At 43.7% G+C, this 16432-nt stretch overlaps 1 protein-coding gene across 4 annotated transcripts in view; it reads left to right on the top strand.

The window, feature by feature from the left end:
• LOC113067403 (zinc finger protein 235-like) overlaps nt 1–16432 on the top strand; it is a 33757-nt gene that overhangs the window by 10385 nt on the left and 6940 nt on the right. For 2 of the 4 annotated variants that reach the window (XM_026239796.1, XM_026239794.1), the window contains exon 2: nt 10468–10665. The exons of 1 other annotated variant lie outside the window; for it this stretch is intronic. In XM_026239796.1, the coding sequence (XP_026095581.1) occupies nt 10587–10665 (79 nt within the window). In that variant the 5' untranslated portion in view covers nt 10468–10586. Of the gene's footprint in view, nt 1–2982; nt 3795–10467; nt 10666–16432 lie in introns of those variants that run through there. One more of the 4 variants, XM_026239795.1, reaches the window with a different exon arrangement.

Genomic DNA, 16432 nt, shown 5'->3' with positions numbered 1-16432 from the left:
GTCAGGCCAAAGAAGATGCTTCCGTGAAGGGGGACAATGTCTTGTATAAACAGGCTAAATACACACTGGAAAAGGAGATCAAAGTGGCAAAGAGGAATTATTCTGAAAAAATAAGGACTCAGTTCACTTCCAGCGACTCTGCATCAGTGTGGAAAAGTCTAAAGAAGATCACCAACTACAAGACACCACCCTCCAGCACTGTAGAGAATCAACGACTGGCAGACGATCTGAACGAGTTTTACTGCAGGTTTGAAAGAACACCCATCACCTGCCCTGAACACCTCCCCACTCAACCATTCACACCCTTCACAACTCCTGCAACCAACCCTGAATGCCTCTCCAAACAAACGTTCAGACCATTAACAGCTCCTACAACCCATCCTGAACACCTCTCCAATCAAGCACTCTCACCATTCTCACCTCCTGCATCCCCCCTCTCCCCCACACCTGCAATTCAGATCAGCGAGGATGCGGTGCGCCAGGTCTTCCGGAAGCAGAAAAGGAAGAAAGCACCAGGCCCAGATTGTGTTACACCAGCCTGTATGAAATCCTGTGCTGACCAGCTGGCCCCCATCTTCACACAGATCTTCAACAGATCGCTGGAGCTGTGCGAAGTACCTTCATGCTTCAAACGTTCCACCATCATCCCCATCCCTAAGAAACCCAAAATTTCAGGACTAAATGACTACAGGCCTGTGGCTCTAACGTCTGTAGTCATGAAGTCATTTGAAAAACTGGTGCTGGCCCAACTGAAGGACATCACTGGATCCTTGCTGGATCCTCTTCAGTTTGCCTACAGAGCAAACAGGTCTGTGGACGATGCAGTAAACATTGGACTGCATTATGTTCTGCAACACCTAGACAGACCGGGGACTTATGTGAGGATCCTGTTTGTGGACTTCAGCTCGGCCTTCAACACAATCATCCCAAACCTCCTCCTGCCCAAACTAAATCAGCTCTCCGTGCCCACCTCCGTCTGTCAGTGGATCAACAGCTTCCTGACAGACAGGCAGCAGCTAGTGAGGTTGGGAACATACACATCCAGCACCCGTACAATCAGCACCGGAGCTCCCCAGGGCTGCGTTCTCTCCCCACTGCTCTCCCTGTACACTAATGATTGCACATCCAAGGACCCCTCTGTCAAGCTCCTGAAGTTTGCAGACGACACCACACTCATCGGCCTCATTCAGGACGGTGACGAGTCTGCTTACAGACAGGAGGTAAAAGAGCTGGCTGTCTGGTGCACTCTCAACAACCTGGAGCTTAACACGCTAAAAACAGTGGAGATGATCGTGGACTTCAGGAGAAACCCCCCTGCACTCCCCCCACTCACCATCATGAACAGCCCTGTGACCGCAGTGGAGTCATTCAGGTTCCTGGGCACCACTATCTCTCAGGACCTGAAGTGGGACATTCACATTGACTCCATCGTAAAAAAGGCCCAGCAGAGGTTGTACTTCCTTCGCCAGCTGAGGAAGTTTAACCTGCCACAGGAGCTGCTGAAACAGTTCTACTCCACCATCATTGAATCCATCCTCTGCACTTCAGTAACTGTCTGGTTCAGCTCAGCTTCTAAATCTGACATCAGAAGACTACAGAGGGTAGTCCGGACTGCTGAGCGAATCATCGGTACAACCCTCCCTTCTATTCAAGAACTGTACTTATGCAGAGTGAGAAAAAGGGCTGCCAAAATCACTCTGGACCCCTCACATCCAGCACACTCCCTCTTTGAACTGTTGCCATCTGGTCGACGCTACAGAGCACTGAGCACTAGAACGACCAGAAACAGGACCAGTTTCTTCCCTCAGGCAATCCATCTTATGAACAGCTGATAACAACTGCGAACACACTACACTTTATATTTATATACACATACACTTATTTATCTAACACACATACTTAGTATGCACTTAAATTTTTGCACATAATATACATGTACATACATAACTGCATTTTGTAAATATACCTGCCTACAATTGCCAATTTGTATATTGTCATTCACTATCTACTTATTTGTATTTTTTTTATATTTTTTATTCTTTATTATGTGTTTTATGTTCTGTCGATGTCATTCTGTTGTACTGCAGAGCTTATGTCACGAAAACAAATTCCTCGTATGTGTAAACATACCTGGCAATAAAGCTCATTCTGATTCTGATTCTGGCCCGAGATCTTCCTCTCCGCTCACCGCCGTCCCTATCAACACTGACTCCTTTTCGCTCCATTTTTTTAGGAGGTTGACGTGGTAAATTTGCTGTGAGTCGCCTCTGTCTGTGCGTACTACTTCATAATTGAGATCTCCTACTCGTTGTGTGACCTCAAAGGGTCCTTGTCACTTTGCTAATAATTTGGAGCTGAAGGTTGGCAGTATAGGCCGATATTTGTCATAATTTATATATCAGCATCGGCCGATATCCGTGTTTAGTAGCGCCTATTTAAAGTCAAGCACGTCGGCGGGCAGCCCCATGTTATTGGTGCGGTGGAAAGTGATGCTGCTGCTGCTGCATGTGAAGCATCTCAAGCCAAAACTTTTGGAAGATTCAACAACAGTCCCGGAAGATAAAGGTAGTCAGAGAATTTCACTCTGTAAATGGGGTTGTTGGCTCTTACAAACACTGCAGCGTGATTGAGAGCTCCGTTTCTCCGCCTCGCTCACAGACAGCACCGTGCTCAGAGAGACAGCTGTCCTGGAGCTGCCCAGTACCGTGAATCACATTTGTTCGGAAGCATGGTTTGATGCAGACAATAAATACAAATGAGTTTGGTGGAAAACTGGTTAAAGATGTCAATATTCAATAATTTCCATGATCGATCATCGTTTAAATTAACGATCAATTAATAACCTTAATGCTGCAAAATGCTTCTGCAGCGGTATTATTATTATGTGCGAAAGCCACTTGGAAATACATTTTTTGTCACCCGAATTAAAGGGGTTTTAGTCTGAATAAAATGTTTTTTCTCTGAACTGCAATGTTTTCAAATGACACTATAGTAGTGGTGCAATGGGTCATCATGATCCGTGATCCGTTCTGATCAATATCTTCGGTTCGGCACAAACGTGACTTTTTTTTTTTTTTTATATATATATATAAATCGCATGTTCAATCCACACTCAGTGGTCATGGCGAGCGGAGGAACGGAGCTTGAATGCCCCGCGCATGTTGGCTTTCTTGTCAGATATAATGATGAAGAAAAGAGGTTAGAGTGAAAAGATTGTGCCAGATCTTTATGAACAGGAGAAGAAATAAGTTGTGGATGACCTATCCCGAGCATCCTCTGTTGCAAAAAAGACAAAACGTATTTTCATTTGTAGGGGTGCTCTGATCACGATCGGCCGATTGTTATGTGCATCTCGTCAGTAAATCCGGTTCTCTGATCAGCAGTTAAATCCATCAGGTGCATGATTACACATAGAGCAGCTGTTACTACACAGTGCCGTTGTTAATTGAGAAGATGCGCAAATCCACGTTCATTTTCAGCGTTTATTGGTGCATCTTCTCAGTTAACAACGGCTCTGTGTAGTAACAGCTAATGGCAGAATCTGACGAGAACGAGTTTTTAGGGACCACAATGATTTTATGGCCCAGGATGATGACTGGCTTATCAGCCGTTTCAGATTTCCAAGGGCTATCCTCTTGGAGCTCTGTGCTGAGTTGGGTCCGAATCTAGAGAGAGAGACAATGAGGAGCCACGCAATACCAAAGGGAACTGGCAGACAGCTCAGGAATAAGCCAGTCGTCTTTGAGCCGGGCAATGCCAGCGGTATGGGACAGGATCATCTGCATTTTTACCAGGTATATAAGGTTCCCATATGATGCAGTTGACCAGCCAAACATTAAAATGCAATTTGCAGCGATAGCCGGTTTTCCTAATGTTATCAGAGCGATCGACTGCACACACATTGCTATAAAGGCGCCATCAGAAGAAGAATTTGCATATGTGAATCGGAAACATTTCCATTCAATAAATGTGCAGATAATGTGATGCACAAATACGCCTAACAAATATTGTGGCAAGGTGGCCTGGGTCAACCCATGATTCATACATTCTTACAAAGAGCATGGTTGGGATGAGACTCCAAGCTGGCAGGGTGCGTGATGGGTGGCTTCTTGGTAAGTGAGGCATTTAAAGTTATTATTCTATCTAATAGTTTTTGTTTGCATATAATTATTGAATAACCCTTCAGGAGACCGCGGTTATCCACTAAAGACGTGGCTTTTAATCCCCACCAACCCACAAACTGACCAAGAGCGCAGATACAATGATGCCCATTTTCACACTCGTTCAGTTGTAGAGTGGGCGATTGGGCAGCTAAAATGTCGGTGGCGCTGCCTTTACAGGACTGGGGGGATGCTGTTATACCGCCCTGACAAGGTGTGCCGCATTGTGCTGGCCTGTGGTGGGCTGCACAATGTTGCGCACAGGCATGGCATACCACTTGGTGAGGTGGCAGCACCGCCAGATGACCCTGACCTAGGAGCAATTTATGTGCAGCCCAACCAACAAGCCGTTCATGCCCGCCAACATGTGATTGCGACAATATAAATGTAATCAGAGACAAAGTTCACTTTTTGACCAATTTCTTTAATGAGTGGCTTATGTCTGTAAGTGCGTCAGTGATATTTTTCAGGTGACTGTTAATTTCCCCGATGGCCATAACGATTTGCTGTTGTGACTCCAAAACAGCATGTGTCAAGACGCGGCCAGACGGATCGGCGTCAGCACTGGGGGGAGCACTGGAAACGCAGTGGGCGCTGGCTGCTCAGGAGGGGCGGACACCGAGTGCCCCTCCTGAGCAGTGGATGTTTCGGCTGTTGCGCCAGATGAGTCTAAATAAAAAGCCACATGTTAACTGTAATTTAAGTACATTCCATTTTTAAGGGGCACACACATTTGCAATAAATGAAATGGATCCGTAAAATCTCTGGTGTACTTTTGGTCCGCTACACTGAATGCATTTGACAATTAAATGGGTAAGCTATATGTACCAAAGTAAAAACAAATGAGAAATTGGTTACCTTCGTCACAGTCCTGTAAATCAGAGTCTCCCACAGCAGCAGATACTACTCCAGAGAGTAAAGTGTCACCCATAATTGAGGCAACTCTCTGCTCAAAGGGTGTACGTTCATCGACCCCTTTACCACTGCCTGTTCTGCCCACACTTTGTCGGTGCGCAGCAGTTCTCCGTTTAACGTCCACCTTTATATCAGACCATTTCTTTTTAAGCTCATTTACAGTGCGACTTTCAGATCCCACCGCATTGACTGCTTCAGCCAAACTCTCCCATTCATATTTTTTTTTCCTTTTGTTATTAATTCCGGAAGACAAAGTTCCAAATAAAATATTTTTTTCTAGTCTCTACCTCCGATAGTAGCACCTCCAATTCACTTTCCATAAAGTTTCGTTTCTTGCCGCTTGCTTTAGGCATTTTCTTACTGCTATCTTTTGCCAAAGTGGACTCATTACCATATTTAAATTGATTTAATTAGGGGAGGAGACTGGGTGGGGCGTTGTGCTCATGCATGTGCGCTCAATTTTACGTTAATTGGGATGTACAAAGAGAATATGCGTGGAATCCTTCGTACGCAGAAATTCATACATCTGTTGTTTGTTTTACAGCTTTGTCCGTACGCAATGTTTTAGTATGAATTCAACGCAAGTCTTTGCACATGAGGCCCCTGGTCAGTGAGAATCTCTTTTGGGATTCCCACGCAGGAGATTAAAAGAAACAGGGCGTCCGCCACACTCTTTGCTGAGATCTTGCGGAGTGCCACTGCTTCAGGATATCGTGTTGCTTTATCCACTATGACTAACCCAAAACGATGTCCCCATGCTGATCGTTCTAAGGGCCCAATGAGGTCCATACCAATTCGTTCGAAGGGGACCTGCACTAGAGGAAGAGGTCGCATTCGGGTGGCTGGTGGGTTCACCAACTGACATTCCCGACAAGACGCGCACCATATGCACACTTTCTCGTGAATGCCCGGCCAAAAAGTCGGGTCATTAGGCGATTTAATTTGGGTTGTATCTTCCTTTCTCTGAGCGTCATGGGTCACTCGACACAACCGGTCCTTAATAATGGCAAAATATGGATAGTAGAACGCGCAGTCCGGATGGAGGACCTACCTATCGATGGAACGGACCTGCTCGAATGCATGTTTGAGGGTCTCATCCTGGCACTGCTCCAGAGGAAAGTCATCGTGACTGAAAAGGTTTAGCCTCGCCTAGTCACTCGGTTCCCCTGAAGCTTCCCAACTGGGTCCTAGCACAGATTCTCCCACCTGAGCGATCGCCCCGCCCTCCGGCCCGCTCTTCTTCCCTGAGGCATCCACTGTTAAACAGCCCAATAATTGTTTGAAAGCTGGCCAATTGGTCCCCAAGATTAATGGATGCCAGAGGCGCGGACTAACGGCCACCTCCACATAAAGCTTTTGTCCCCTTAATTTGATGGCTATGGCTTTTACGGGGTATTCCACTATATCCCCGTGCACACACCTCACCTTAACCATGCGGCCCGTATCCAATGCCCTGGATTGTATCAGGCTTTGATGGATGGAGGTCTGTTTACAACCTGAATCCACCAAAGCCTGATCGGTACCCCCCTTAATACTAATAATATGGTATTTGGTACAACCCGGCTCGATCGGGGGCAGCCTGCGGGTTGTCCGGGATCTGGACCAATGTTCCCACCTCCCCGCATACGCCAGCAGGCCGGCCTAGGCCTCACCGCCGCCCTAGTGGCCGGAAGTGGGTCAGTTGATTGAAGTGGGGAAGTGGCAGGTGGCTCATCAAGTGCCTCCCGATGCGGTTTCGCCACTCACCTGGCAGGGCCCCGCTACGCAGCAGCCGGATCTGTCCCCGTCCTCCAGCGGGGGGCGGCCCTCGGTGGCCCAGCGAATCGGGTCCTGGGATAAGGGACAGGCTTTGAAGAAGGGGAAGGGGGGGGGGTAGATCGAAGGAGTTCGCAGACCCCGGAACACGCCGCACAGCAACGCCGGCCGTTGGCACTGGTCCCACTGGGCGGCTCTCTTTGGTAGTCGTGAGATGAGCTGCTTTGTTGATGATGGTCTCTGGCCAGCTGTCTGTTGGCCACCCACACGCCTCAGCCGTCCTCTCAAACAAGTCGATAAATGCTTCTGGATCGTCCTTTCTTCCCATCTTCATCAGAGGCATGTGGGTGGCGGGGTTGAAACTGGGGGAAGCCGACCTCATCTGAACCTCCCGGTCCAGCTGGTCCTCCTGCTGGACCTGCATCATTGCCTGAAACCGATGTTCATGGTCGTTCTCCTTCCTTCCCGGATATCGGCAACAGTGTGATAAAGTTCTTATGTAGGAGAAGGAAGGAGACCAGGGTCGGCGTTTCTGAGGCTCGTGGGTTTTTATTAATCACCAAAAATAAAACAAAGTCACGCCACCTGCGCATACGTTTAATTCAAACCACTGATGGACAATTCAGTCTTGCTTTCCACCTTTCTGCTTGAGTCCCCATGAGTCCTCAGCTCTCTATCCCCTCGCTGGTTCGCGGCTGGCTTAAATACCGCTCCCCACGCCAATCACTGCAATGAGAAGGTGTCACTCGTTTCTCACTTGACCCACTTACCACCGCTTGTCTCTTCACTCTCTCTCCCGTTACGGACCTAGCTGACCCAAGCCTCCCCTGCCACAATAAGTTTTGCATTTAACAATATCGACTAATTTTAGGGTTGGGTTTGGTGAAGGGCACATTTCAAACGTGATCGAGCATTAACTTTTATCCACATAGCAAATGTCTTGTGACCCAGATCCAGGAAAAACGATAACTTTTCTCTCTGCCCAAATGCTGCAAAGAATGACGGCCCTGAAGTGACCCAGAACTGGATTTAAGACAAGGGCAACACATGGGCTGTAACCAGCCCAAATCTCAAACAGTTAAACACAGTTAACTAGCCCTGATCTGGGCCAAAACAGTTTTCATCATTGGTGCCAATTCTCAGCCTTAAGTAAACCAGAATCCCCAAATCTGAGCCACACTTGAGCCTTTTATAGCCCAGACCCAACCCAGACAGCAAGCAGTTTTGGCCAAGATCCGGCCCACATCTGGGCCAACACTATGTTGCTGTCTGGTAATACAGAATCTTAATATTTCATATTATAGCATTGTGTATTACTATAAGCACCATCATTCTTTTTGTGACATGCTTTGGTCCAAGGCAGCAACATTAACATTAACAATAACTTAATAATAATAATTTATTACAGATATGACAAAAAGCAGTATCACAGTAGTCCAAATGGCGATGATTTGCAGTTGCAGTCCTCTCAGGCAGATTATAATAGAATCATGAGGAGAAGGGAATAATTTAAGTTGTCAAACACTGAAAATACTACCCTGATCCACTCCGTCAAGGCACACGTTTCTCATTCAAAACACGCATCACCGAAAACATGGCATGTCGCAATCTCTGACGAAACTGGCGAGAGCCAATGAGCGTTTGAAATCGTTGCTGTAAAACTTGTTGTAAAACAGCACATTTTTTTATTGTTACAATAGCTACAGAAGAAGGAGATACATATCGCCAATGAATGCCGTTTGAATTTGGATCTGTTCCTCACACCATCAAATGGAAACAGAGGATTCAAATAAAAATAAAATTCTTTCATGATCATTTTATTTAATGCTTGTGCATGACAGCATACTAATAAAAATGATGTGCCCCCACTCTCTATTATAGATCAGTGTATGTCCAAATAAATATTACATGATAACGGTTAAATGATCTCTCTTTCTTTTCATATAAGGATTCTAACATTATTTATACAAAGTATAATAATATAAAATTATAATTAAGTGCGGTTTAATGCACTTGACTGATTTGCTTAAAGGGGGGGTGAAATGCTCGTTTTCACTCAATATCCTGTTAATCTTGAGTACATATAGAGTAGTACTGCATCCTTCATAACTCCAAAAAGTCTTTAGTTTTATTATATTCATAAGAGAAAGATAGTCTGTACCGACCCGGAAAAACACGACCGGCTGGAGGCGTGACGTGTGGGCGGAGCTAAAGAATCACAAGCGCCAGTAGGCTTTTGCGTTGAGAGCGTTTGGAAGTTGTGACATTACCGTGAGGAAAAAAAAACATCATCCAAAACAAACCATGGCTAACTGTCAGATTCAGCCATTTATTTATGATCCAGAATCAGATCCCGAGGCTGAAATTGAACGAGAGCAGCAGCAGCAACGACTCGCTCAAAGCGGGGCTCGAACCTGGGTCTCCGGCATGGGAGAGGACGCACTAACAAGGAGGCAGAGATATTTGAAGCAGTTTTACTCACCGCCTGCGGTTCCAACACACGATCGTGACCCTTTTTCGTTGGGATTGCATCATCCTTAAGAAATATGCGATACGCAAATCCGTCGTCAAACTGGGCCTTGTTGGTAGAACAAGCATCTTCGAAATGCAGGGAACAAACAAAAACACTTGCACAACTCCGTTGATGCTCTGTAAAAATAAACTCCATCCACTGGTCCCTTAATGCTGTTTTTTTTTTGTCAATCTGTGCAGGGTTGTCATGCCCTGGCAACCAAAAACACACTTCTTTTGTGACTTTTCGCAACGCTCTCGCTCTGATCGGTGAATGAATGTCTGTGCTCAGCCTCTCAGTGCTCTGCTATATGGGAGCGCGCGCTCTTCCGGCAGACGTGCCCTTAGGACCCATATAAGGAAATTCCGCTCCATCTAACGTCACACAGAGCCATACTCGAAAAAAACTTTCAGAAACTTGTGACAAACCGGAAGGAGTATTTTGGGAACAAAAATACTCCTTCAAATATACAACTTAATTTTTGAAACTTTGACCATGTTTAGCATGGGAATCCAACTCTTTAACAGTGTAAAAAACTCAGTATGCATGAAATAGCATTTCACCCCCCCCCCTTTAATTTTGAAATGATAATGTCTAATTCTGTTTTGACTTTCCATTTCAAAGACTTCATTTTTAACAATACTACACTTCCATTAAAATATCTGTGATCTTTTAATCATTATCATGCAATATTGTATTTATCTTGTTTATCGAGGGTTACACAATATGGTGCCAGATCTTATCCTGATTTGGGCCAAATATCACTGGACTGATTTGGGCCAAACTTCTCCCACCAACAATCGGCCTTTTTTACCAAACAATGCTGATTTTTGAAAGCACCAAAACAAACACGGCCATACCCCGAAAGGACTTCGCCCCTATTTATCTATCTGTAGTCGATCTGCTAATATCAGTCTGTGCACTTGACATTAAGCGCTCTCTTCTCGCTATCCTTACAAGACACGCCCCTTACTTCTGATTGGCTACAAGTGTGTTTTGGGACTCGGCCCGACACTGTAGTCAAAAGTGTTTAGGTCAAATATAATGTAATATAGTAATGTTATGATTTACAAAGAGATAACACTTAATGCCTCTTTGATTTAATTTTTATTTTCTTCCACACAGAAATTCATGTTCAGTGAAACTCCTCTGACAACAATCTCCTATTCATCAATTCACCAATAAATGCAGGAATATTTCCATCAGTAAACAAGTGAAGACGAGCCTCAAATCATCAAAAAGAGATGAAATCTGTTAAGACTCAGTTTATTAAAGAGGACCGAGAAAAGATGAGACACACTGAAGATACTGAAGAACAAACAGGTTGGTGTTTAATATTCATTAATAATGCTCATGGTTATAAAGCTTCAGGCAGTTTTATATTGTGTTTAGAGCTGTTGAATAATTTTGCTAAAGCAAAGGGACACGTTCTATGACTTTTTCTGACCAGTACAAATTAAACAAGTAGTGTTTTACCAAACTGATTCACAGCAACATCTCAGATTTCCATAAACATTCTCTCTTATCTCTTACTCAGATTGACTAAACAGTTCATGGAACCTCACAATTTTTAAAATAGTAATTTAAAGATCAGTTTACCCCATTCATGAACACAGGGGCAGACTGGGACCAAAAACATTCTCCTAGAACTCACACTTTGCATTCAGTTAACAGATCCATACAAATCATGCATGAAATAGAAGTTAATGAACTCAAACGATTGCTTTATGTGCTTTACAGATGAACTTGAAGTATTTATTTATTTGAGATGTTCAATAATAGATAATCTTTGACTTGGTAATACAAGTTCATGATCCGATTAGTAAACAGATGGTTCCTTTGGAGTCAATCTTTTAAAATAATAATTTATTTTGTTGAACAAAACAAGTGTGGAAACCAATGGTTCACAAACTGGATAGATCTGAGGTGCAGGGCTCAAAAAATCTCGAGCCCAATGTCCTGGGGCTATTGTGTTTTCCAGTCGGGCTCCAAAATATATCACCGCTCTGCCCAACAGTCTATCGTGAATAGTGATGTAAAATTCCTAAATTGATTTGCATTGTTCACTCGCTTAAAGGGGTAAAAAAGGGATCGTAGTTGATCGTTTGCACTTGTTTCTAAATCATGCCAATTCAAGTGTTTTAACCAATTCGCGCGCATTCTGTAAAACTAATAATTATACTATTAAAAATAAATAATATCAAAAATAATTGTCTATGCAAGTATTCTTGTAAACACAGTCGGTTATGTTTTAAGCAAATTTAATAATAATAATAATAATAATAGATTTTATTTATAATGCACTTTTCATTGGGGGAATCTCAAAGTGCTACATAAAATAATAAGATCAAAACATCACAAATTACTAAAACATGACAGCTCAGCAATTATATGCTTTCCTAAATAAAAAAGTCTTCAGATTTGCTTTAAAAGTGTCCAGTCTCTGTGTGACTCGCAACTGGACAGGAAGATGGTTCCAAAGCTGTGGGGCTGCAGAGCAAAAAGCTCGACCCCCCATAGTACAAAGCTTGGTGACAGGAACTTGAAGGAGCATGCTTCCTGTTGATCTGAGGGTACGATTTGAAGGTTGCAAATTGATCAAATCTTTGAGATATGATGGTGCCTGACCGAAGATACATTTGTGAGTTAACAAAATGATTTTGTATTCAATCCGGGTAGAAACCGGGAGCCAATGGAGTGATTTCAGAATGGGGGTGATATGTTCAAATTTCCTTACTTTCATTAGGATTCTAGCTGCGCTATTTTGGATGTACTGCAACTTTTGTATGTCCTTAGCAGGAATCCCAACAAAAAGTCCATTACAGTAGTCCAGCCTTGAGGAGATAAAGGGATGGACAAGTTTCTCTGCATCTGGAAGAGTTAACAGGGGGAGGAGTTTGGAAATCTTTCGTAGCTGATAAAATGATGACTTACACAGATGTTTTATGTGGCCGCTGTAGGTCAACTGTGCATCAAGCTGAACCCCCAAATTTGTGACTGAGGAGGAGAGAGTAATAATCTTGCCATCAAAGAGGAACTGAGATATAGGAAAAGAACGGATCTGATGGGGGGTACCAACAAGGAGTCCCTCAGTTTTACTACTATTTAACTGTAAAAAATTTCCATTCATCCATGCCTTTATCTCCTCAAGGCATGCGGTGAGGTGAGAGATGGCTTCTGAGGGGTTAGGGACAGTTTTGATATAAAGCTGCGTGTCATCAGCATAGCAATGGAAGGACAGCCCATGTCTGCTGATGACGTGCCCAAGAGGTAACATATAAATGGTAAAAAGGATGGGACCAAGAACTGACCCCTGCGGAACACCACATGTAACGGTGGACAGCCTGGACTTACATCCTCCCAACATAACACATTCAGTTCTGCCGGACAGGTAGGACTGGAACCACTGCAATGCAGTCCCCGAGAGTCCAACTGTATGATGGAGTCGATCCAGGAGAATAGTATGGTCCACTGTGTCGAAGGCCGCAGACAAATCCAATAGAATAAGCAGTGATGGCGATCCTGCATCGGCTGTCATCAGTAGGTCATTTGTCACCCTGAGCAGTGCTGTTTCCATACTGTGGGCTGAGCGAAAGCCTGACTGGAACTTCTCAAACAGATTATTACGTCTAAGATGGTTCTGAAGTTGGGAAGCAACTGTTTTTTCCAGGACCTTTGACAAAAAAGTCAGGTTTGAGATTGGTCTGTAGCTTGCAAGCTCCTCTGGGTCTAATGAGGGCTTCTTCAAAACCGGGCGGATAACAGCTGCTTTAAGAGAGGGTGGAACATGACCAGTTTGTAATGAAAGATTAACTAACTTTGTAATGAGTGGACTGACAATAGGAAAATGTGACTTAAGCAGAACTGTCGGAATAGGGTCCAATGTGCAGGATGTTGATTTCATTCCTCGTAGAATTTCATCAATCTGGCCGCTTGAGAACGCAGTAAAATATGGGAGAGATGGCAAACTCCCAATTAAAGGATTTATGGCAGGTGAAGGTGGGGGGTATGATCCAGGCGTTAAGGAGCGGATGTTGCTGATTTTTGATCTAAAAAAGTCAATAAAATTATTACAGCGCTCCTTAGTCACTTCAGTGGAAGAAGGCTTTTGTGGTTCCAAAAAATGGGTAATTGTGGCAAACAACTGCTTAGAGTTACCTGTATTTTTATTGATTTGATTTGAATAAAATTGACAACGTGCGTCTTTCAGGGACTTAAAATAGGTCCTTTGATGGTCACGAAATGCAAGCTTATGGACAGTGAGTCCCGATTTCCTGTAATGACGCTCCAAGGCACGGCCTGCCATTTTCATTCTACGTAGTTCTTGTGTATACCAGGGAGCAGAGCATACAAAAGTAACTTCACGTGTCTTAATAGGAGCGTGGAGGTCAAAAACACTGCTCAAAGATGCATTATAGTGATCCACCAGTTCGTCTACAGTTGAGATGTCTGGACAAGAAATTTGTTTGAGGTCTGCAGTCATAGAGTTTTGGTCAATGTGTTTCCAGTTCCGGAAGGACATTTGACGCTTGAGTCTTGTGGTAGGCAATTGAAATGTGAAAGCCATAGAGACCACCTTGTGATCAGACACACCCAGATCATAAACATCCAAACTCTTAATAGGAACAGAGTCAGTAATAATGAGATCTAAAGTGTGCCCCCTAGTGTGTGTTGGGGCCTTCACATGCTGATGGAGACCCAGACAATCAAGCAGACTCAAAAACTCTCTTGACAGCTGGCAAGAGGGATTATCCACATGGATATTTACATCACCAATAATAACAATGTTGGATGACACTGAACAAAGTGATGTAAGTAAGTCATGTATTTCCGTAAGAAATAAAGAGTGTAATTTGGGGGGACGGTATATGAGCAACACTGTCATTGAATGAGGAGGTTTGCATTTAAAGGCTAAGCATTCCATGGACATAAAGTCAGGCAGTGGCAGGGGAGAAAGTTTCAATTCAGCCCGATGGATGACGGCCAAACCACCCCCTCGACCAGACCTACGGGCTTTTTCCAGGTAGCAGTAGCCCTGGGGGCAGGCTTCATTAAGCACTGAATAATCCCCTGGTTTGTGCCAAGTTTCGACCAGGCACATAAAATCCAGCTTTTTATCCAATATATGATCGTAGATTAGAAGAGATTTATTTGTAAGAGATTGTGTATTAAATAATTCCATAGTGGCGGAAGACAGATCTTTTGGTCCAAGTCTCTGTAAGCTCCGCAATACACTGTAATCCACTCCATGATTTCTATTTCGCCCAGCACTAGCGGCTCTCAGAGGAAAGAGAGGCGGGTGGTTGCTACAATGTCCAATAACGCCAGAGCTCTGATGAGGTCCCACAGGTACGACACGTGCAGTCATTGACCAGATGGAAGGAATTGAAGCAGCATTATGCTGACAGTAAACAAACTTATTGCGGGACAACTTCTATGGACATACCGGGGTCGACGGAGAAGTCCGAGCTGTTTTATGACAGGAATGCAGGGTGGAGGTAACCACTGGTTGTAACTCAGCAGCTGCGAGATGGAATATTTGACGATAATGCTGGACGCCATTAAAATATGCCCAACATTAACAGTGATCATTCGGCCGATGCTCGTTGTCACAGTTTGGTCAGCAGACAAGGTGATACAATCCACAGCCAAATCAGACATAAATCCATCCAAATGTTGACCAGTCAGCCAAGCACCGTAACAATCTTAGCGGTTGTAGCTTCGCTAAGCTTCGCTAAGCTAAGTGATATACTCGCAAAATAATTTTAAAACTGCGATTTTAAAACTAATAAAACAAGTTTTTTTTTAAATAAAGCAAATAATACAAGTAAATACTAGGGCAGAGGTGGAGAAGCGGCGAACAAACAAACGCCTGCGTCCTCTCCCACCATAGGCTATTCATTTACATGTGAAAAGGGGCGTGTTTCAAGATACGCAATGGAGTAGACCAAACTAAAAAGGGAAAGAGGGCAAAACACTCACATGCAAACAAAACACAAAGCCTGATCGACTCACTCATCCATATGTGTAGAAAAGAGATGTAATATTATGATTTCCGTCATTTAAAAAATATATATGTATTAGTGTTGTCAAAAGACCAGGTACTTTGGTAGCAAGTCGGTACAAAAAAAATGAAAATTTGACAGTACCAGTTTTCTTTAAGTACCGGTGGTACCGAGGTCTCGTTCAAACCCGGTTCTTGACGCATACAGTGCTATGATTTCCACAAAGCAGAAAACGCGGACAGAATCTCAAAATCCAGTCATGAAAATGAAACTTACATTTTAATATGCACAGTCACAGAATTTGTCCAAGTTAGCATACATTAATCAAATCAAATCTCCATATGGACCAGTATCTGTAAATGTTTAATCGCAAAAGTTGGTTGAAATATATGAATCCTGTATGCTCTGTGTGAATGAATGAATGGCAGAGGCATGCGGGTTTGTTTACTACATAGTAACCCTCTACGTTACGAGTAAATCACTCTCATATGCAACTAAATCTTCAGATAAATTCTCAGATTTCACTCGCCAATGTGTGAGTTGGTGGCCAAGTATAAGTTTAGCGCAGGGCCATAACAAGTCATAAATTTAACAATAAGAATTTAAGGCCATAAAAAGTCATAAAAACGTCCAGATTTTCCATACAAGGTCATAAAAAACATTTTTCCACGTCTTAAATTTATATGCTAGTCCATTAAATTGTTCTTCCATCAAAATAATCTCGCAGCGGCAATGGCATTCATTGTTTCGCCTGTTGTAGTTCTGTATGAGGAATCTGGGTGGTATCACACTGGTATCACAGCGTTCCAGAACTACAAGGTCCATGCGGCAGCATACAGACTTGTAAGAAGGACTTTCAAAAATGTACATTTTAACGATCTATGGCTCGAAGACGGTGCATTTAGTAGCTGGCTCAAGCCCGTCGCTAACAATCTGTATCAAGCATCCAAACACAAGATGCGGAAAAGCTGAACTGAGTTACTGAGTTACTCGCACGCTATGTTCGGTGCGGAGAGAGAGCCGCGTATCACGGACAGTCCCTCCTGCACATGAACGAACAAATACTAATCACAGTTTTGAACAAA

This window comes from Carassius auratus, linkage group LG28B (assembly GCF_003368295.1).
Source record: "Carassius auratus strain Wakin linkage group LG28B, ASM336829v1, whole genome shotgun sequence".
Lineage (NCBI taxonomy): Eukaryota > Metazoa > Chordata > Actinopteri > Cypriniformes > Cyprinidae > Carassius > Carassius auratus.
This window is presented reverse-complemented; position numbering and strand designations above follow the sequence as displayed.